This window comes from Gigantopelta aegis, chromosome 4 (genome assembly GCF_016097555.1).
Source record: "Gigantopelta aegis isolate Gae_Host chromosome 4, Gae_host_genome, whole genome shotgun sequence".
NCBI lineage: Eukaryota > Metazoa > Mollusca > Gastropoda > Neomphalida > Peltospiridae > Gigantopelta > Gigantopelta aegis.
The window spans coordinates 112,680,593-112,703,288 of NC_054702.1; the positions used below are offsets into that span (position 1 = coordinate 112,680,593).

The 22,696-nt window shown below is 36.8% G+C and overlaps 1 protein-coding gene across 1 annotated transcript; it reads right to left on the reverse strand.

The window, feature by feature from the left end:
- Positions 1–2,256: 2,256 nt before the first annotated feature.
- On the reverse strand, positions 2,257–6,651 carry LOC121371812 (perlwapin-like). The gene is made up of 4 exons (XM_041497983.1): positions 6,528–6,651; positions 5,104–5,169; positions 4,641–4,731; positions 2,257–2,915 (listed from the first exon to the last, which is right to left on the reverse strand). Exons 1-4 carry the CDS (start codon positions 6,564–6,566, stop codon positions 2,581–2,583), a joined length of 531 nt encoding a protein of 176 aa, XP_041353917.1. The 5' UTR covers positions 6,567–6,651; the 3' UTR covers positions 2,257–2,580.
- Between the last annotated feature and the right edge of the window lie 16,045 nt (positions 6,652–22,696).

Genomic DNA, 22,696 nt, shown 5'->3' on the forward strand with positions numbered 1-22,696 from the left:
CTAACAGTGCTGGTAGTAATCTACAAACTGCTCACACAACCTAACAGTGCTGGTAGTAATCTACAAACTGCTCACACAACCTAACAGTGCTGGTAGTAATCTACAAACAGAACTGCTCACACAACCTAACAGTGCTGGTAGTAATCTACAAACTGCTCACACAACCTAACAGTGTTGGCAGTAATCTACAAACTGCTCACACAACCTAACAGTGCTGGTAGTAATCTACAAACAGAACTGCTCACACAACCTAACAGTGCTGGTAGTAATCTACAAACTGCTCACACAACCTAACAGTGTTGGCAGTAATCTACAAACTGCTCACACAACCTAACAGTGTTGGCAGTAATCTACAAACTGCTCACACAACCTAACAGTGCTGGTAGTAATCTACAAACTGCTCACACAACCTAACAGTGCTGGTAGTAATCTACAAACAGAACTGCTCACACAACCTAACAGTGCTGGTAGTAATCTACAAACTGCTCACACAACCTAACAGTGTTGGCAGTAATCTACAAACTGCTCACACAACCTAACAGTGTTGGCAGTAATCTACAAACTGCTCACACAACCTAACAGTGCTGGTAGTAATCTACAAACTGCTCACACAACCTAACAGTGCTGGTAGTAATCTACAAACTGCTCACACAACCTAACAGTGCTGGTACTAATCTACAAACTGCTCACACAACCTAACAGTGCTGGTAGTAATCTACAAACTGCTCACACAACCTAACAGTGCTGGTAGTAATCTACAAACTGCTCACACAACCTAACAGTGCTGGTAGTAATCTACAAACTGCTCACACAACCTAACAGTGCTGGTAGTAATCTACAAACAGAACTGCTCACACAACCTAACAGTGCTGGTAGTAATCTACAAACTGCTCACACAACCTAACAGTGTTGGCAGTAATCTACAAACTGCTCACACAACCTAACAGTGCTGGTAGTAATCTACAAACAGAACTGCTCACACAACCTAACAGTGCTGGTAGTAATCTACAAACTGCTCACACAACCTAACAGTGTTGGCAGTAATCTACAAACTGCTCACACAACCTAACAGTGTTGGCAGTAATCTACAAACTGCTCACACAACCTAACAGTGCTGGTAGTAATCTACAAACTGCTCACACAACCTAACAGTGCTGGTAGTAATCTACAAACAGAACTGCTCACACAACCTAACAGTGCTGGTAGTAATCTACAAACTGCTCACACAACCTAACAGTGTTGGCAGTAATCTACAAACTGCTCACACAACCTAACAGTGTTGGCAGTAATCTACAAACTGCTCACACAACCTAACAGTGCTGGTAGTAATCTACAAACTGCTCACACAACCTAACAGTGCTGGTAGTAATCTACAAACTGCTCACACAACCTAACAGTGCTGGTAGTAATCTACAAACTGCTCACACAACCTAACAGTGCTGGTAGTAATCTACAAACTGCTCACACAACCTAACAGTGCTGGCAGTAATCTACAAACTGCTCACACAACCTAACAGTGCTGGCAGTAATCTACAAACTGCTCACACAAACTAACAGTGCTGGCAGTAATCTACAAACTGCTCACACAACCTAACAGTGTTGGCAGTAATCTACAAACTGCTCACACAACCTAACAGTGCTGGCAGTAATCTACAAACTGCTCACACAACCTAACAGTGCTGGCAGTAATCTACAAACTGCTCACACAACCTAACAGTGCTGGTAGTAATCTACAAACAGAACTGCTCACACAACCTAACAGTGCTGGTAGTAATCTACAAACTGCTCACACAACCTAACAGTGCTGGTAGTAATCTACAAACTGCTCACACAACCTAACAGTGCTGGTAGTAATCTACAAACTGCTCACACAACATTTTCAGCTGGTTTGTGGGGCGGGACGTAGACCACTTGTGAAACAGTCGGTCTAAAATCGACCTGCGTCAATGGGCCCATTTAATTCGGCTATTTCTCGTTTTCACTCCACAACTGGTGTAGCAAAGGCCGTGGTATGTACTGCCCTGTCTTTGAGATTCCCCGGCATTATCGTCATTATTTGTGAGGTCCTCAACCATTTGTCTGACGTCATTTAATCGTAATTAAAATGTCTTGACTGCTGTAACCGACGTGCGAGATTTCTTGAATTATTACATGTGAAAACAACAAACAAGAGAAGATGATTTCTGTAAATTAATAAACATTATATTCTGAACACAGTAGATATCATAACAATAAAAGAATAACAACAAAGCTAACTTGATTTACCTTAAATATTTTTATTTGGGTTAAACCGAAACATACACACGGTTGTTTTGACTTCGTCGTTCTTCCTCTTAATCACAACAACATACATACATGTGTATATACATATCAAGATGACATAAAGAGAAACGTGGACTGAATACTAGTGTAGATCGTTTGGAAAGCTGCATAATTTCTAAACTGAAACAACTCATGATTTCCGATAGTACTTTTTTCCCGATAGACTAGTTTCAAACTACAGTCTGTATAGCAGATTAGTTTCTTTCCGCTGTCTGTCTACACCGTTTACAGTATTTTATTACTTAAATGTTTGGGTTTTCACCAGTATATTCTACTGGGTCTTAGACATGTTTTGCCACACCGTCCTACTTTACAACATTTCAAATTCCGTGGACAGTCGCCATCATAGCTGCAGGATCGTCTGCATCTTCGAGAGCTTGACTTTGACCGTAACCAGGGAAGGTCGACGTCAAAAGGACAGCGTCCCGGCTTCACGATAACGCCGCTGACGTTCTTACACTCACGTGGACAGCCACCACAACACTTCTGTCCTATACCACATTCATCGTCAGAGAAACAGCGGACAACACATATTCCAAAAACTCCTGGCACTGGCTTAGGACATGTTCCTGAATGAGGAATTGACGGGAATTCTGTGAAAAACAAAATTAGTCTTAAGGTGCTAGATTACTTATGACCCTGATACAGATCGCACCTCAGAGAAGCGCTCAACCCAAAGTACACCTGCCCTCTTACCTAAAGGGAGGCACTAATTGGTGTTCACGGTGATATAAGCGACCTATGATGTTTCCAACTTTCCATACAGACTTCTCACATTCTAAAGACCATGTCGACTAGGTTTGATGAGTCGCAGGATCGACCGCCATTGGTGGACATTGGGGTTCTTCCCGCTCTACATGTGCCCATCAAAAGATGTGGTATGTACTATTCTGTCACTGTACCAGGCTAGCTCACAACACGACCCAAGTCATCAAACGTTGTGGTGTGAGCTGCGCTGTCTTTGTGAAAGTTATCTTGCTATTAATCACACTATTCTAGATATAGGAACGATTCTGAATATCACCACTATTCTAGATATCACCACTATTCTATATATCACCACTATTCTAGATATCACCACTATTCTAGATATAGGAACGATTCTAGATATCACTACTATTCTATATATCACCACTATTCTAGATATCACCACTATTCTAGATATAGGAACGATTCTAGATATCACTACTATTCTATATATCACCACTATTCTATATATCACCACTATTCTATATATCACCACTATTCTAGATATAGGAACGATTCTGAATATCACCACTATTCTAGATATCACCACTATTCTAGATATCACCACTATTCTATATATAGGAACGATTCTAGATATCACTACTATTCTATATATCACCACTATTCTATATATCACCACTATTTTATATATAGGAATGATTCTAGATATCACCACTATTCTATATATAGGAACGATTCTAGATATCACCACTATTCTATATATCACCACTATTCTATATATCACCACTATTCTAGATATAGGAACGATTCTGAATATCACCACTATTCTAGATACCTCTACTATTCTATATATCACCACTATTCTAGATACCACTACTATTCTATATATCACCCCTATTCTATATATCACCACTATTCTAGATATCACTACTATTCTATATATCACCACTATTCTATATATCACCACTATTCTAGATACCACCACTATTCTAGATACCACCACTGTTCTATATATCACCACTATTCTACTATTCTATATACCACCACTATTCTAGATACCACCATTATTCTATATATCACCACTGTTCTATATATCACCACTATTCTACTATTCTATATATCACCACTATTCTAGATACCACCGCTGTTCTATATATCACCACTATTCTACTATTCTATATATCACCACTATTCTAGATACCACCATTATTCTATATATCACCACTGTCAATATCTTCGCTATTCTCAATATTGCCACTATTCTGAAAATATTCTAAGTATCACCACTATTCTGGATATCACCACTATTCTAGATATCACCACTATTCTAGATGTCACTGCTATTCTCAATATCTTCGCTATTCTGAATATTGCCACTATTCTGAAAATCCCCACTATTCTAAGTATCACCACTATTCTGGATATTCTGGATATCACCACTATTCTGGATAGTACCACTACTCTAAATCAATATCGCCGCTATTCTGAATATCACACTATTCCACCTTTACTTCGATGACAATACAGTTCCCTACTAATATAACACTGCTTATTTCCATAACCTGATACACCCGGTACTGGTGTACTGCACGATGTTAAAATATACTTACTGACGCAGGTGGGCGTGTCGCCGGGACATGGCGCTTTGATACATCGAATCGGCATCACTTTACACACCTGGCCTCTGGGACATTTGTAGTTCTGAAATAGCGCACAAAATGGCTTGTTATATTCCCAAGCTATGAAAGACGCCCACAATGTAGTTTACTCAACATAGTCCACGCTGTCGGTCGTTGGGTCGGGTTGACGTATGGTCGATTTACATGTGTCAAATACCAGTCGACCCGGAAGGTGGTCAGTCCGTCGTAGGAAGTTGGTCGGTCGGTCGGTCGGCTGGTCGGTCTATCCTGGTCTGTCAGTGGGCGAGCCAGCCAGCCAGCCAGTCAGTCAGACAGTTATATTATATTGCTAACCTTTAAAAATAGTGAAACTCAACAGCCAACTTATCATCGAGTAAATATATAAAAATACTCATCAGATTTTATTTAGAGTTGTATTGTTTTAAGATCTTACCCAGCATGCATCTCTCCGTGGAGGGGACCGTGCCTGTATGGCTAGCACTAACACCGCACAGAGTACCTGCAACAAGAAAACTGTGTCTTGAAGGGAGTCATTTAGGGCACAAAATGGGAGGACTTTGTCGCGCCCGCAGTCACATGTATGTGTAAAATTGCACACTAAACAATGAAGAATGATGAACCATACACAGCAATGGACTATACACAACATAAACACCGTATACTACAATGATCCCTGCACAGCAATGAGCCGTACACTACACTACAATGAAACGTATAATACAATGAACCGTCAACGACACTACAGTGAAACGTACAATACAATGAACCGTACAATACAATGAACCGTACACGACACTGCAATGAAACGTACAATACAGTGAACCGTACACTACAGTGAACTGAACAAAACAATGAACCGTACACTACAATGAACCCTGCACTACAATGAACCGTACGTGAATCGTAATGGTCCGTGGATTAAAAAACCTAATAATTATGACAGACTTATTTCAAATACAGTAGTTTACCCACCTACCTACCCTGTCCTGGACGACATATATACATTATAGGATGGGGTGAACTATTTCATACAAGGTCCTGGAAGAGTCAAACTTACAGAAACATTTTACAAGATAGTGTTAAATGGTAGTATTCTGGAAACAAGATACATGTAGTGTTAAATGGTACTATTCTGAAAACAAGATAGTGTTAAATGGTACTATTCTGGAAACAAGATAGTGTTAAATGATACTATTCTGGAAACAAGATAGAACAGGACTGACTTAAAACCATTAATTCTCCTATATAATTATTACATTAATATATACGTATACATATATTATTAAAGATAAATAAACCTGTGATCAGATTTACCCAAAAATAAACGAGGAAAAAGAGAAGAAATAATTAATAAAAGAAAGTGAAAAAGGAAGACTGCAAGAAAAAAGAAGAAAACCCCCCAGGCTCCATTATAAACCCCCATTAATTTATCTTCCCCGCCTCCACCGCATCATTTAAAAAAAGAAAAGAAAGAAAACAAAAAACTCCGCCTTCCCGCATTACATTTTTAGGTGTCCCACGAAGCGATCTCAGTGCTAAGATCACCTTAACTGCATAAGGTAATAATGCACCTACGGTGATAGTAGCGCTAAGATCATTTCATGAAACGGAACCCGGGATGATAAAGTTATTTTATTTATTTATTTGAAGAGGCCATAAATAAATAAATACATATATAAATAACTAAATAAATAAATATGTAAATAAGTAAGTAAATAAGTAAATAAATATGTAAGTAAGTAAATAAAGTAAGTAAATAAATAAATAAATATGTGAATAAGTAAGTAAATAAGTAAATAAATATGTAAGTAAGAAAGTAAATAAAGTAAGTAAATAAATAAATAAATGCAAACTTACGAGAATGGCCAGGTAGTTGGTTTCACAGAGCCTCATCATGACGGAAATACTCAAACAGGAAAATTATCTTTTGTACTTATACTCGCCAGTCCCGGATAGAAAACTCGTTTAAGTGTTTATGTCATCGCGATACTAGGATATTATCGTTTTTAATTAAAATACGTCAAATAACGCGCGTCATTGTATCTGTCTAATTCTGATAAGCAACACCTTGAAAAATTACATCAATCCCGGATCTGGATTGCAGTAACAGAGTTGACAGTAACACAACATCATTACACTACTTAAATATACTAAACGTCATTGAAAACGCACCAGTCACATTTGTAGTTGTAAAAGTATTCGAGAATAAATAATAATACATTGAACCGACTTTGTATGACTAGATGTATTCTGTCAGGTAATAACGTTTATTGTGTGGTTTATAGGAACCTCACACACATGTGATAGCAATGACGACTGAAAACTGGCTAGTGAGTTTTTTTTAATAAGTTCAGTTGCTCTCATTGTGCTTTATAATGTGTTGTTTTTGTTGTTGTTTTTAATTTAAAATAATTATACAATAATTAAATAATAGTATTTACAAATAGCTTGATATAATTTGTGTTATTGAAATGTGATTTTGTAGAAATATAATAGGGCTCGATATTTCAATTCTAAATGCTATTAATTTAAATACATTTTTACTACTGTTAGATAATACAGAAGGACAAACGGACGGATAGACAAACGTTTTAAAAGTTGACCGCTTTCCAGATCCAATGAAAAGAGCGATGTTGTCTGAAAACTTGCACCAAACTGACCTTTCTGAATTCACCTGACCGTCGTGCCTTCTGGTGGTAATAAAACTATGTTGTCCTGCGACACAGCCCGGCCGCTAGCGGTAGTAAACGTCACAAGAGCTTTGTAAGTCGTAGCAGGTATCTCGTGCCAAATGTGACAACCGAATACCATTCAAAGTACAGTATCAGTACCGCACAGAATCGGATAGCGACAAGAGTGACGATCCTAGCATGGCTGCACAAACAATGACTAGGGTGTGAACTTGGAAGGCGATATGGTTATTATATAGGCTGACTATTGTAGATGATTATAAAGATGCAAACCTAGTAAAGACAATCGCAATGTTACATTTCATTTGACTCACATAACAGATATACAGAATAACACATTCGTGTCCGTTAGATACCACTAACGGACACGAATGTGTTATTCTATTTCTTACATATCCTCCAAAACAAGGTTTTAAGCAAATTTTAACATCTTTTTCGACTAAAAGTTATTTACAGCCGTTGCACTTGTAGCTGACTTACGCGTCACAGACATTCCATGGTTGTCAGGTTAACTATACGTCACAGTCTAATCGATTTCCATCGTGCTGTTTTTTATTGGACGTATGGCACTGGATACCTGGTCATCACCTAGGAGCAGCCAGTCGTATGTCTTGAAATTGTTAACACACGTACATGTGTTAACAAGTATATGTAATCTTAAATAACACACGGTGTTCTCACCAACGGGTGTGTAAGAAATTAAGATTATTATAGTTTATACAAATTACGATATATCTCATTACTTAAAATAAAAACGGTTTTAAATGTATTTATTCATACAGTAACTTGGTAGCTATGCAGAGATACCCTGTAGCGCTGAATCAGATATGTACATGTTTACGGAAAACATAAAAAGGGAGCGGGAAAATCTCACTAACCTGGGTTTTTTATTTTCTTTCTGATGCAATCCAGTAACACCGACGAAGTTATTACACTAAAATAGCTACTTGTCAGACCTTTTTAATAAATATCAATGTTGACCTTTGCTCTTTGATATATTTCATCTGCCTATGTAATTATGACAGTCATAATACAATATAAAAACTATAACAAAGTCCTAATCAAAATTCTTCACGACAGTTTTATTATTTGTTTGTTTTTGTTGGTTTTTATTCCATTTCATTCCAATTCGTTTTATTTCAATTTTATTCAGTTTTATTTAATGTTTGTTTTTGTTGGTGGGTTTTATTTTATGTTTTCGTATAGTCTGATTGAAATTTCAAATATTTTTGTGTTTTAATGTTTTAGTTTTTTTTACAAATGATTTTTTTTTATCCATAAAAAGGCAACATTTTAACATTTTTATGCCTGTTATTTGTATAATATATTATTCTTACAGTATTTCATTCTAGGGAGTTGTATGAATAATATAAAATAGGTAAATACGCGGTTAAGAATATTTATATTAGGATATTACTACAGGGTATTTTAAAACATCTTGCTACAATAGTCTTCTTAACCTGTCGAATTATTATGGAATAGTTGCACGTCTTACAAATAGTTTACGGTAATAAGTAGTATTTCAAGTCATTGCTCATAAGTTTATCAGTTAATTACACATATGCCTCACATTATCGCTTAATTACAAATACACCCCACCTTTTGCTTAATGAGAAATACACGTCATTAAATTTTTGATTTATTATAATTACATATTATCTTTTCGAATCGTAATACCAGACTGTCATGACATTTGATTAAGTCACATAGAACTTTATCACAGCTTTATTCGTCCATGAATATAATATAATTATCTAAAATATCATATACAACTCGTAATGAATTGTCGACACTGACGTGTAATGGCTGCCTCGGGCTATCACCTCGACTGTGGTGGCCAGCTTGTCAGCTGTGTTTTATTTCCTCCGACTTCTGACTCGATACTGGTGCACTGAGACCAACGTCAAAATCAAAATCACACACAGACCCGTAGGACCCCCCCCCCCCCCCCCCCCCCCATACACACACACATTATAGTATGTGCCCCCATGCATCGTTCCTTCGGGCCTGCCGCACAATGTTTTTGCTTATGCCTGAGACTGTGCAATTTACTGTTTGCAATTTGGAGAGGGCGTCATAAGTTAAATAACTTCTGCCCAATCCTTTTGTATATATACGAGGGGTGTCCCAAAAGTTTGCAGCCTGACTATGAAACGCAGCTCGCACCAAATCTTTTATTCTATCATTTTTCTACATAGTCTCCCTTGAATACATTTTGTCCAGCGTTTCTCCGGCATTGTTAACCCTAAAAACCAGGCTTTGTCTTGCAGCCCTAAAAATTCCTCTACAGCACCTATCCGTCTCAAATGTTATCCCCTGGGGTAAGATTTGAACCTAGGAAACAAGTAAAAGTCTGAGGGGGCGAGATCTGGAGAATAAGCAGGGTGGGGAAGAATTCGGAAGCTACAGTCACTGACAGCGCCAACCGCAACTTGCGAAGAATGAGCCAGAACATTGTCCTAAAGCAGCCACACACCTCTTCGCAGTTTTCCGTGACGTTTTTTAAAAATTCTTTTCGTTAGCGATTGTGGAACCTTTCTGTAGGTAATCAATCATGATAACACCGCCGCTATCCCAACTGCTACTGGAAGCGATTGTCTTGAACTTCGTGGGAACGGTTGATTCAGGATGTTTCCATTTCATGCTTTAACGTTTTGTTTCGGGGTCAAAATGATGAACCCAAGTTTTATCCTGAGTCACAGTATGCGCAAGAAATGCTTCTGGGTCAGTCGGTATGCCTCTAGAAATTGACGAGATGTGTGCATCCTGGCCCGCTTCTGGTCTGCTTTTAACAGTTTTGGCACCCACCATGCAGACACTTTATTCATATATAGATGCTCATGCAGAATTCGTTCCACCGATATTTTACTAATGTTATGGATACAGGCTAAATGTCTGATGGTGATACGGCTGTCCTTCATGACAGCATTAACGTTTTCGTCAGTGGACACTTCACATGGACGACCAGAGCGTGGATCATCTTCAGTACCTTTTCTACCCCGTTTGAAATCAGCACACCACTGCTTTATGGTACTGTACGAAGGAGCATCATCCCCTAATGTTTCGGACACATCCTCGTGAATTTGCTTTGGCGTCAGTTTCTTTAAATGCAAATACTTAATTACTGCACAACAGTCAGTTTTATCTATTTTCTGTGAATTCAGAGGGGTACGTGAAAACAAAGTATTGCTCTGATAGGTTGTACACAATGGAATCATCTAATACTGACCATTCATCACTTTAGATGTGACTCTACTTCACTGAAAATGTTGGAATCATTGTGACCCCTCTTTCATAGTCAGGCCGGAAACATTTGGGAAACCCCTCGTACATTGCATGCAATAAAATATGTTTTCAATCAACTGGTTTGGTGAAAATCCCTCGAAGTAAAATCTGTATAGTGTTATGATGACATGATAGTTAATATATACAAACAATATAGATAATAAACATAATGTTGTGAGTTTAAACATGCAAAAGCTGTAACATTTAATTATATCTCTCCTGACCTTTCAACATATCATGTACATGCAGTAGAGATAGTATTAATATGATATAGCTGTAGTTTACACACATACCTGTGGCGATTAGTCTGTATTGATAGAGGGGCCTGTGTAATGAGGTTACACTTCCGCACTGAACATTTAAAACTGGATTTTGGTTGGAGCCGGTACCGAGATAAGAACCCAGTATCTACCAGCTATAAGCCTTAGCCACAACGCCATCGAATTCGGTTATTTAGAACACAAAGTATAGTGTTAAACAAGTGTTCATTTTGTACAGGCGTCTCGAATTGCTACAGACACACGGACGAGTACTCAACACGGCAACTGTCAAATAGACAAACTTTACAAGTAAGAAATGTAACTTTTAGCAAAACGTAAATGTTACAGGTAACAAACTCAGAAACTACAGAAACAAATTTAACAAACAATTTTATTAATACAAACTTATCACCTGACTAATGTAATATAAACATTAGGTAATGAACAGATATTTCTGGTAGAAGCTAAATATTACAGATAACAAAAGGTGTTATAGGTAACAATAAAATGTTACTACAGTAACGGGTATACTACAAGCAATAACCAAGGAGTATAGGTTACCCAAGCAACAAAGTTTAATAAAATAACATAAAGGTAATGAAAAATACTAAAGGTAACATATATATGGCATTCACCAAAAACGTATTATTGATGACGTGTAGTAAATATGTATTACAAATACTAAATACAGTTACTAAATATACAAATAATTAATAATGTAACAAACTTTACAAGCGATGAATCAATCAGAAATTTTAACATTGTGTGAAAGATATTTGACAAAGTAAATATGCATATAACTGAATGAGTTTATAACGACCAACTTATATATTTGATTAATTACTGAAAATGTTATGCTTTCCATTACACTATTAGGTGTCAATTCAATTCTTTACTTAACTTTGAGCTGTTACAGCTCATCAGTAACTGTTACACAAGTAAAATGCAACATATATGTACATATCAAGTGGAAGGTGTAACAACATTATTCCAACAGCGGAGAATGTAACAAATACAAAAATATATTCACAAAATACATTAAAGGACTCGCCCCTATGTGCCATTTATAATGGTATCACGTTTTAAAAAAATACTTTACATAAATATTTCCCCAAATTACATAATTCTTTAGTATTATTGCTGTTTAGCAGCTATAGTAATTTTACCATATTTGGGTGAACACTATAATATTTTTTTATATACAAAGCTCTTAAATCAAATTTTTATATAAAACTGGGAATGGTTTCATCAGATATTTCTGTAAATATATCTCTTCTACTAGGTATTTATAGAGATATGAACATTTAGTAGATGTCTGTAGTATACCTGCAAGATCTTGTTCACCTTGATAAAAAATTCTCTGCCTTATCATCGATAAATAAATATCCATATTTGTTATTGAATCCTGGTATAACCATACCTCATACAACCCTAAAGAAGATAACAATTGTTTAATATTAGTTGCCCAGTTATTTTGTTTTCCACATATGGACCTAAGTTCATTGTAAGCATTATACAATATACAATTTGTTTCTATTGAATAATTTAAACCAGTATTTTACCATACGGAATTTACATACCAACGAAAGTGGGTGTCTTCCTAGTTCAAAATATATCATATTAGTTGTTGATATTTTAACTTTTAAAATATCCTTGCAATACTCCATAAGTAACTTTTCTACAGAGTCCTCTTTATATAAAAAAAACAACATATTTCACAACAATTACTCCTGACTGCTCCGTTTAAGCCTTCAGAGTGGCACGGGACGTCGGGTGGACATTGGTGACGAATACCATTATATTTTCGTCTGTAAATATTTTCATGATTCCAGGGTCCACTTTCTACATCCATTTTATTATACACGACCAAATACTTTCAAATTCAAACAACTCATGAACAGTAAACGAATCAGTGTATTAAAGAATTTATCAAAATTAATAAATGTTATTACTAATATCTTTAAACGCTCAAAATGCACCCAAACTAACAGTATTTAAGGATTGTACTGTTTATACTGGAAAATAACTTATTTACTGCATATATTGTCAACCACCATCTTGTCATGTGTATATTGTGAAGTGAATGTGTGTACATATATACATTTATATTGTAAATCCCAAATTCTTCATGTATGTATATATATATATATATATATGTTCCTTTATATTATGTAGCCCTCCTATGCCGTTGCTGAACGGCCAGAGTGTAAATAAATTCTGTTCTGTTCTGTTCTGTTCTGTCATAATAAACGAAATGATGAATGTTCAACACAAAATAGGTGAAACGTAATTTGAATATTTTATTTTTATCATATTTGTAATTACTACATGAATCCTCAACAGCCGAGCCCAGTCGAGACACCCACGCTTTGCTTGGTTGACCATTCTGTTTTAAAATACTAGCGGCAACGATAGCTTGACCACTCCATACACGTCGAGTTTTGGAAGCGCAATATCTATTAAGTCTTTATGGTAGGACCCAAAACATTGTTTGAGATATCGAGGTTTCGAGATTCGAGTCTTCGAAGTCTGTTATTACTCATTTTATAACAATTCGACCCGGACCGTCCATCAGTTTGAGTTATGAAAGTTTTTAAGAAATCTAAGTTATGATAAACTGCACTACACAGTTGTTTCTTTTTAATTCCAATCTGTTTGTTTGTTTGTACTTATTTTCGTTCTTATTTCCAATTGAGGTCCAAACACGCACAGTACTGGGCACACACATCAGCTGTCTGGGCACACACATCAGCTGTCTGGGCTGTTTGACCAGGACAGAGGGTTAATGGTTAGTGGCTAGTGTTTAGTGAGAGAGGAATTGTTGTAGTGGTCATACACCTACCCACTAAGTCGTTAAACTCGCTCTGGGTGGGAGCCGGTATCGGGAAGCGAACTCAGTACCTACCAGCCTTTAGTCCGATGACTTAACCACTACTCCACCGAGGCTGGCTCCAATCTGTAATACTCTTTTGTTATAAATGTGGAATGATTCAGTTTTGAACCTCAATTTTGCACTACTTTCGACAATTCTTAAAAAAATTAAGTAGATCGTGTTAACTAGCTTTCTTTTAATTGTTAATAAAAACAAAACATGCAGAAATATTTTTAAAAGTTGTTTGTCGTAAAAATGTGAGAATTTTCTCAGTCGGCTTCTGGCGGGAAAAAAATCCGAAACGTAGAATACGGATTCCCCTTGTGCCATGTATTAATTTTTAAATAAAGAGTTCGATTGTTATTTTTTATTATTATTGATGTAATAGTTAACACTTTGAATTATTAAAATTGAACGTGATTGTTTTTTTTTACATTAATGTAATTATAATAATACTATAAACCACAGAAACACTTTACACACTAACGCGCTGCGCTTTTCATACAGTGTGTAAAGCGATTCTGTGCTTCATACTTCTTTTACGAACGTTAACAACCCCCATTAGATTCAGTTCTTAAGTGAAGGTGCATTTGTGTCAATAGCTGGGTGTAAATTGAGTAAATCACTGCCAATATCATGAAATATCGACTGGTTTCATTGATACGAAGCCAGGATCGTTTTCTCATTAAAACAGGATCATCGGTACGTTCGATACGTAACGGTCTGCTCATAGAATACTCTGTCAATGGCCTCTAATGAAAGGCGCAATAAACCGATAAACAGAAAACATGCATGGCAAATAATTTAGATGCTTAATCTTTTTTTTTTGTGTTGGTTTAGGTTTAAGCTTAATTGTATTTCTGATATTGTGCTAAAACAACATACATTTTTCGACATTATTTCTTTACAAGTATGTAAAGTAAATCAATAAAATCAAGGTTATAACTTAAGTCGTGTTTAGCTCCTTTTGTGTGTGGTGAATAAAAACTAAATAAAAATATTTTTACGAATATATTGTGGTATTAACACAACGATAATAAAGAAATAACTCATATACTGACACTGTAGGAGAGATGATCTGTCACCAGATTCTACAAATGTCTTGTTTTTCACTACTCAGCCGTACTAAACTTACTGGCAGCATAATATCTAGATAGTACATTATTCTAAAATATATCCACCGTTGCCAATGGCGATAGTGCTTGCATATTATATTAAACACGTGATGTATCTCGGATATTAAATACAGTACACGCGTATTTTACATTACGTTAATGGTCTTTGTAAAATAACTGATATTTGATATTCAATGTAGCTTTTAAATGGCAAAATTTAATATTGAGGTTTATATTATAGCTTGTACCAGTCACCATTTTAATTCCAGCTTTGACTGTTTTGGAGATAAAATAAATTCTACTTTCATATACAAATATAAATAAAACAAATGTCGTCTGCTTATGGAGTATGAACTTACATTTTCTCGAGTTTTGCATACAAAGAAAACGGTCCTCTAACTAGTAGAGACATATTAACAGAAGAATAATGTATAGAGTTTAGTAGGATAAACTAATCAAGAAAATATTATGTCAAACTGATCTGACGACATTCTTCACTATGGGCAAGTGTTGCTGTTTTATTTATGTCTTGAATATGTTTTGTTTTACAAATTGCACAAAAGGTACACGTAGGACATTAGTTACTGACAAAAGAGTTTTCCTTAATCAAAATAGTTTATAGGTATACCTATCTACTTTACAGTTTACCTGTTTGATGTTAGATCTCAATGACAACAGCAAGCAATTACTGACACATCCTATCTTATGTCGGGAATTTGGTGCTCTAATAGGGGACCCCCCCCCCCCCCCCACACACACACAAAATACCCCCACAATAACATACTTTAACTATATGACTTTGAATTGTTCTGGATATTGATTTAAGCAATATATAATTAATAAAATACCATAAGAGAGGTAAGAATTAACGTTTTCTCTATATTAATTAGCTAAAGTAAAGGTATTTTTGAGAATCAAGTTCTTTTATGTTTTGGTTCCAAAGAAAGAATCAACAAAACATTTTCTAAATATAGTTTGAAATCTTAGTAATATATAATGGAGTGTAAGAAAATAGACATTATAAAGGTGAACTGCACACTGGTTTGGAAGATGAGTATCATATTCGTCATTTATGATATAATTATTAAATTTTAAGGCTTAAACTAGTGTTTTTAGTGCAGCAAATTATATAACGTTTAAACATCATTGAATATCAATAGGACATTTTTTAATATATTTATAGCCATTTTAATAATTTTATAACTAATCATAAACTCCGATGTTTCGAAATAAGTCATTGATACTTGAAGAAGACCACTATAAAAACGACCTACAAAATACACGTTGGTCATTTTTCATAATCGCAAAATACAATTTAACATAACTTCTTACATGTATGGAAGGACGTCTATAAAATAGCTCGAATGCATTTGAACGTATTATATCTAAAAGGTGTTTTTCATGACAGTAGTTGCTGTTGCCGTGTAGATACAACCGTCTGCTAGGCTCACAATAGACATAAACAGAAAAAAGTCTATAAAGGCATACCTGTTAAATAAACCCATGCAAAAGTGCTCAGTGTGTGACAGACAATTAAAAAAATAAGTCTGTTTTGTTCATGTTTGGTTAACCCTGCGTGTGCTGTAACCTCACCGTGGTGCAGGGGTGTAACATTCTCTTTGAGAATGGCCAATACAGCACAAAATTGAAGTTTTGAGTAAAATTCAGTATCCGTAAAATTCTGTGATATTTGTGTTTTTGCACAGTTCTTTACACTGTTTTTGTTTAAGTCTTGAATTTTTATATTGATGTTGATCATCACTTTATTTATTTGCATTACCATAGTTTGACACCCAATAGCCGATGTATTTTTCGTGCTGGGGTGTCGTTAAACATTCATTCATTCATTCATTCATTCATTCATGTTTGGTTAAATGAAAACCACAGTACAAATTTTGATAGTAATATAAAAACACCTATTCAAACTATTGTCAGTTACATTTTAATAGCCAAATGAGATATTTTTGTCACGCATTAAACACCTTCGTAATAATTAAGATCATACCACGTGTTCTCATTACCACAGTTCCCCACTACCAGTCTGTATGGTAACTGTCACCACTATCTCCGACGAGATTTCACCACTCTAATGTCGGTATTGTTTGACGAGTTATCATCATCACTGTCGTCCTTAGACCCGTCAGAATCATCATCGTCATCCTCACCACTACTCTCATTAACAACAGAATCATCACTCTCCTCATCAGCATCATCATCATCAACATCAGAATCATCGTCCACAGCGTCACATTCGTCTTTGCCCTCTTTATTAACATTGTCGTCGGTGTCATTGTCCTCAGTATCAGAGTGTTCGTCCTCTTTATTTGCATTGTCCTCAGCGTCAGAATCACCGTTTTCTGATTTATTGACATGTTCCTCGGTATAAGAATCACATTCGTCCTCTTTGCTAACAGTGTCCTCAGTATCGGGAACGTCTTTGTCCTCAGTATTAACATTGTCCTCAGTATTAACACTGTCCTCAGAATCAGAACCATCTTTATTAACATTGTCGTCAGTATCAGAATTTTTGTTATCTTCATTGCTAACATCGTCCTCTGTGTTAGAATCACGATCCTCGTCCACATCACCATCACTATCAGAATCACCGTTCTCATTTTGATTGTCTTCAGTATCAAAATCTTCGTTGTTATTGTAGTCCGTCTCAGAGCCGTTTTTGTCCACTTCACTAACATTATCAGCAGTATCAGAATCAACGCTTTCCTCTTTACTACATTCAGCGTCAGAATCGTCAGTATGCTCTTTATTGCATTCAGTATCAGAATCATCATTGTTGCCTTCACTAACGTTATCAGCAGTATCAGAATCACCGCTTTCCTCTTTACTGCATTCAACATCAGAACTACCACTGTCCTCCTTATTGCATTCAGTATCAGAATCGTCATCAGCCTCTTTATTGCATTCAGTATCAGAATCATCATTGTTACCTTCACTAGCATTTCCAGCGGTATGAGAATCACCACTATCTTCCTCGCTACTGTTTACATTAACATCAACATCACTGTCATCTTCATTTGTATCACCTTTGTCGCCAGTCGTCTTGGCTTTCTTAGAAACTTTCCTTTTGCCTTCATCATCTTTATCTTTGTCATACATCTTCTTATTTCTTTGTTTTCTCTTTTTCTTAGTCACTTTCATTTTGTACATTTGACGCTTGACACCGTCGTTTTTGCTCACAAGATCAGTAGGTTCATTATCACCACCGATCTCGCTGTCGCCAGTTTCGTTGATGATATCATTTCTTCTGTCACCATCCGCTTCTTCTTTTACACAAGTGCTATTGTATCGATCATCATCAACATCATTGTCGAAATCATCACTGTAGTCTGCTACAGTTTTATTATCGCGACTTGCCTTATTATGTCTGTCAAAACTACGTCTGTGTTTTACACCATCATCATCACTACCATCGACGTCATCGTTTCCTACTAATTGACTGTCTTTAGGGTCTACTGTATTGGTATCATTATTAGTTTTGTTATTATGTTTACTTCGAGCATTTGTAGAAATACGGCGACTAGTTATTCCTTTGCCATTATTTCGTTCCTGATTGTGCTGTTTATTTAAACCACACAGAGAACATTCGGACGGTGTTTCTGTAGACTCAAGCGATATACTTGTTTCTCTATTAGAATCAGAGGTTTTGTCCGTCCCTGTGCTACTAGAGTCTTCTTGTGTCTCTGCATCATCGTCTGATGGCATACCTAACGATATTGTGGACTCGTCCGTCAAGGAGTCATCAAGGAGCTCGTTGCCTTCACTATACACTTCTGATTTCACACTGATTCTACTGAAGGCTTCAGATTTCTTACTGCACGATTCAGATTTCTCACTGCACTCACTTCTGGCTACCTCTGGCGAAGTTCTACTTTCTGTTTCATACAGTGTCCTTGTTGCCTTTTTCACTGGTGATACACTGTATGATGTTGATGGATCTGACTGGCTATCCATATGTTCTGTTGCAAGAGGACCGATTACAGTTGGCAAGGTGTTGTCAAAACTACAGTGTTTGTGAGATCCTCTTGATAACTTCCTGTTGGTGCGTTCTGTGGCAATATGACCAGTATCACCATTATCTGAAGAAACATTCTTATTATACTCGTCTTTTGTAGATGTGGTGTTACATTCAATCAGTTGGATTTGTGCTGAATGTTTCATATTTTCCACATTCACGTGGACGTGTCTGTGGGTTAATGAGTTACTACGGTTCACACACAGCTTGTCACTTATTACCTCCCTTTCCTCCGACGTCATTTCCTTTTCGATCGCATCTTGGATGTTGTATTCCCCTAATTGCATTATTCTGTCCTGTAATGGCACACTATTGGTTAAATGTTCTCCAGTATTGAAACTTCCTGTTTCACTTGTTGTGCTATCTTTCGAAGGTTCCTCTGCCCAGGCTTCTGTTCGTGAACACTCATCTCCATGCACAATTTTATAGATCGGCTGATTTCTAGCTAAAGCCATGTGCATCACAAAACGAGCGTCTTTCTTGACCATTGGTCGCTGTTTTATACTCTTCCTGGGAGGAGCGTCCTTCTTCCTCTTCATTTTCTCCAGGTAGTCTTTCGACACGAGACACGCTCTGAAGCAACCTTTGCACTTGTACGGGCATCCTGCGCTGTGTTTCAGCTCGCCGTCTTCACAGTACATCAGAGGACGCAGCAATGACCCCTTGTAACTCTGAGAAGAGCCGTCTGTGGCGTCCCAATCCATGTCAGCACTGGTGACCAGCATCTTCCTGTGATATGCTGATTTTGCCCTCCAGTACAAAGCAGGTCCTCGTTTTGACAATGCAGGTTTAGTGGTATCACTTCGCACATTGGGGGGAGCTGACTTAGCTCGCTGTGCGAACATATGACTACCATATATATTCTTTGAAACGAGAGCAGAATGCAACCGATTAGCCGACACAAATTCACGTCTGTCAGTGATGCTAGCTGTTTCAGAAGCGTTTAGTTTGATTGTCTTTCTTAACTCAAGCGACTGTATAGTTAATTCTAAATTTGGATGTTCGTAGTTTTCAGATTTACGTTGTAGAGGTTGTCGTTTGAGAACTCGATCACCAACAGCCGTGTGTGGTCGGCCGGCAGACGTCAGTCTCATTCCACCACGCTGAGTGTTGCTACTGCAGCTCGGTCTGGCCAGTTCACTACATGGGCGTGGCCGCTCTTCTGGTTTCTCCTCTCCAACTCGTCTATCTATTCGAACACCGTGTATCATTTCGTCTCTGTTTAACCCTTTAGGGGACGGGTGGTGTCGTATGATCATAATGCTTCCCGAGCTCTTCGGTCTTTGAGGAAGTTTAATCTGCTCTTTGTCCTCCTGGTTCAGTTTGATTCCCACCGGACTGAGCCACGAGTTGGCGCTGACGCCGTTAAATATGACGAACGGCTTTCCGTCAGTGCCCGTCACTCGAAACTTATACAACGCCTCGCTCTTTTCAGGGTTCATCATTGTGTGTTTGTTGACTTCTCAGAATATCATCGTGACTTGAGTACCATCCACACTAATATCGATTACAATGTATAAACATTTTGTGAACAAAGAATGTGAATAAACACTACTCCATGGTATTATTTTTGGTAGAACCTCCAGTCCATATCTCCATACTCAAATGTTTATGAATTTTAACACCCTGCATGTTGTTGGTTTTCTGTGACTAATGAATACTTTGCTTATTAGCCAGTTCGATCCGGTAGGCGCTCCCCAATATCACCTAGAGCAATCCGACCATTTGGGCTTGAGCTCCTGTGTTTGTGCCTAACTTGTGTGTATCAGATGAGAATAAACAACCATCAATGAAGCCGTTACTACCGGTTTTTGACATTCTCTTCATGCGTGATTTAATTATTCGAGTTGGCGCGCAAAAAACACAATACGTCTGGTCGGTCGTTTGTGATGGCTAATCGATCGGTGGTAGCTGATGGCGATTTAATGACTTTGGTCTCGAGTAACTGCTGAATACTGGAACCAGACTCCATTTGTAACAAAAACTCAAACCAGTTTTTAGACCGAGATTTAGTTATTTTTGGTTTGTTTCCCGAACGTTTTACATAATAAGCATTAACGTAGTAAAGTAATAATGTTAAAAATATTGTCATAACTGACGAAATATTTTCAAAAATATATAACCAAATAATAGGAGATAATTCTGTATTGAGCCGTACGCGTTTTACAGCTTGGTGTGTGAACAGATTGAAGGCCGGGAGGACAGACAGACAGAGTATGCAAGAGTATAGAGTACATTGTATTTCCTCAGCTATTTGAAAGCGTGGCATTCCATTGTATTGTATATGACGTTATAATATGACAAAATCATCACATTATTAGTCCCCTACCAGTCCAACCGAAGGGGACTATAGGTTTCGTTTCCGTCCTTCTGTCTCACTGTCTTTCTGCCCCATCTATAGTTTTCTGGACTTTTGTTGGCAATGTCTTAAACATTTGTTTTCAGGACTGTTTTTGTTTTGTTTAGCAATACTCTCAGAATGTTTGTTATGACATGCTCATATGGTTGGAATTTTGATCGGGGGGATGACTCATAAATCTAAAGAATGATATAAATGTTTTGTTTTGTTTGTATTATGTATTAATGAATGAATGAATGAATGAATGAATACATTAGATTTGGACCGGAGACGTTGTCATATGCATTCTTATAGGGTTTTTTTTTATTACAAAACTTTGGTGGAAAAGAGAGCCGAAGTCTGTCTCCGCAGCTCTACCCTCACACCTCACCCCAACTCGACGTCCCTGGATGAAATGAATCACATGTAAACAAACATTGCCAGGTGCGAAGTGTTTAATCACAGGAAATCAATAAGTACGGCGTCATAAAAGAATACCGCAGTCAGTTTATAAATCACTACGTTTTAATTATTGTATTTTTTAATTTTTATTTCTCTCTTTGTTTCATTTCTTCTTGCTGGTAGTTCATATTTTTCACATAATATATTATATATTTATCCTTTAAAACCTGGATGTTTTCATGTGGGTTTGAGTTATAATAACCCAATGAAGTGTTTTTATAGGTATGAGTTATAACAACGCAATTAAGTTTTGTATTTGTATATGTGATTATAACAGTGACGTGAAGTGATGTATGTGAGGGTGTAAGTTATAACTGTGAAGTGGTGTATTTGAGGGTGTAAGTTATAACAACGGACTCAAGTTTTGTATTTGTACAGTATATGTGAATTAGTATCGCAATCATGTTGTATAATTTTGAGTATCATTAGATTGTAAAGGGAAAGAACTCAGTATGTCTTACTGATCACCAAAACTAACAACTTATCTTCTCTCTTCACACTCAGCCATGTAGACAGACAGACAAACAAATAATTTATTCATAAATAGGTGTCATTCATTTAGAATGACTATCCTGAGTTTGTAGCCATTACAATAGCCAAATTAATACAGCTGGCTAATAAAACCCATAAACCTTTTGAAATATAACGCCTTGTGTTAGGGATTACTGTATACAGTTACTGTAGCTACTGCAAACACTGGGATGATCAAATATACATTGAACATACCTATTCTAATCAAGATGGTGTGTGTACATGTATATTGTAATTTTAACAATTAAAATAAGTTATATTCACCGAAAACATAGCTACGAACTCAGGATAGTCCATATAATAACATTTGTTGTTTGCTGTAAAGCATGTTGAAGTTTGGCTCAACGTTATATATATCAACGTTAAATACACGCATCTCTGTATTAATCTAGTGGTGTTGTTAAGCACCATGGGCTGATACTTATAAACAATAATAACTCGAC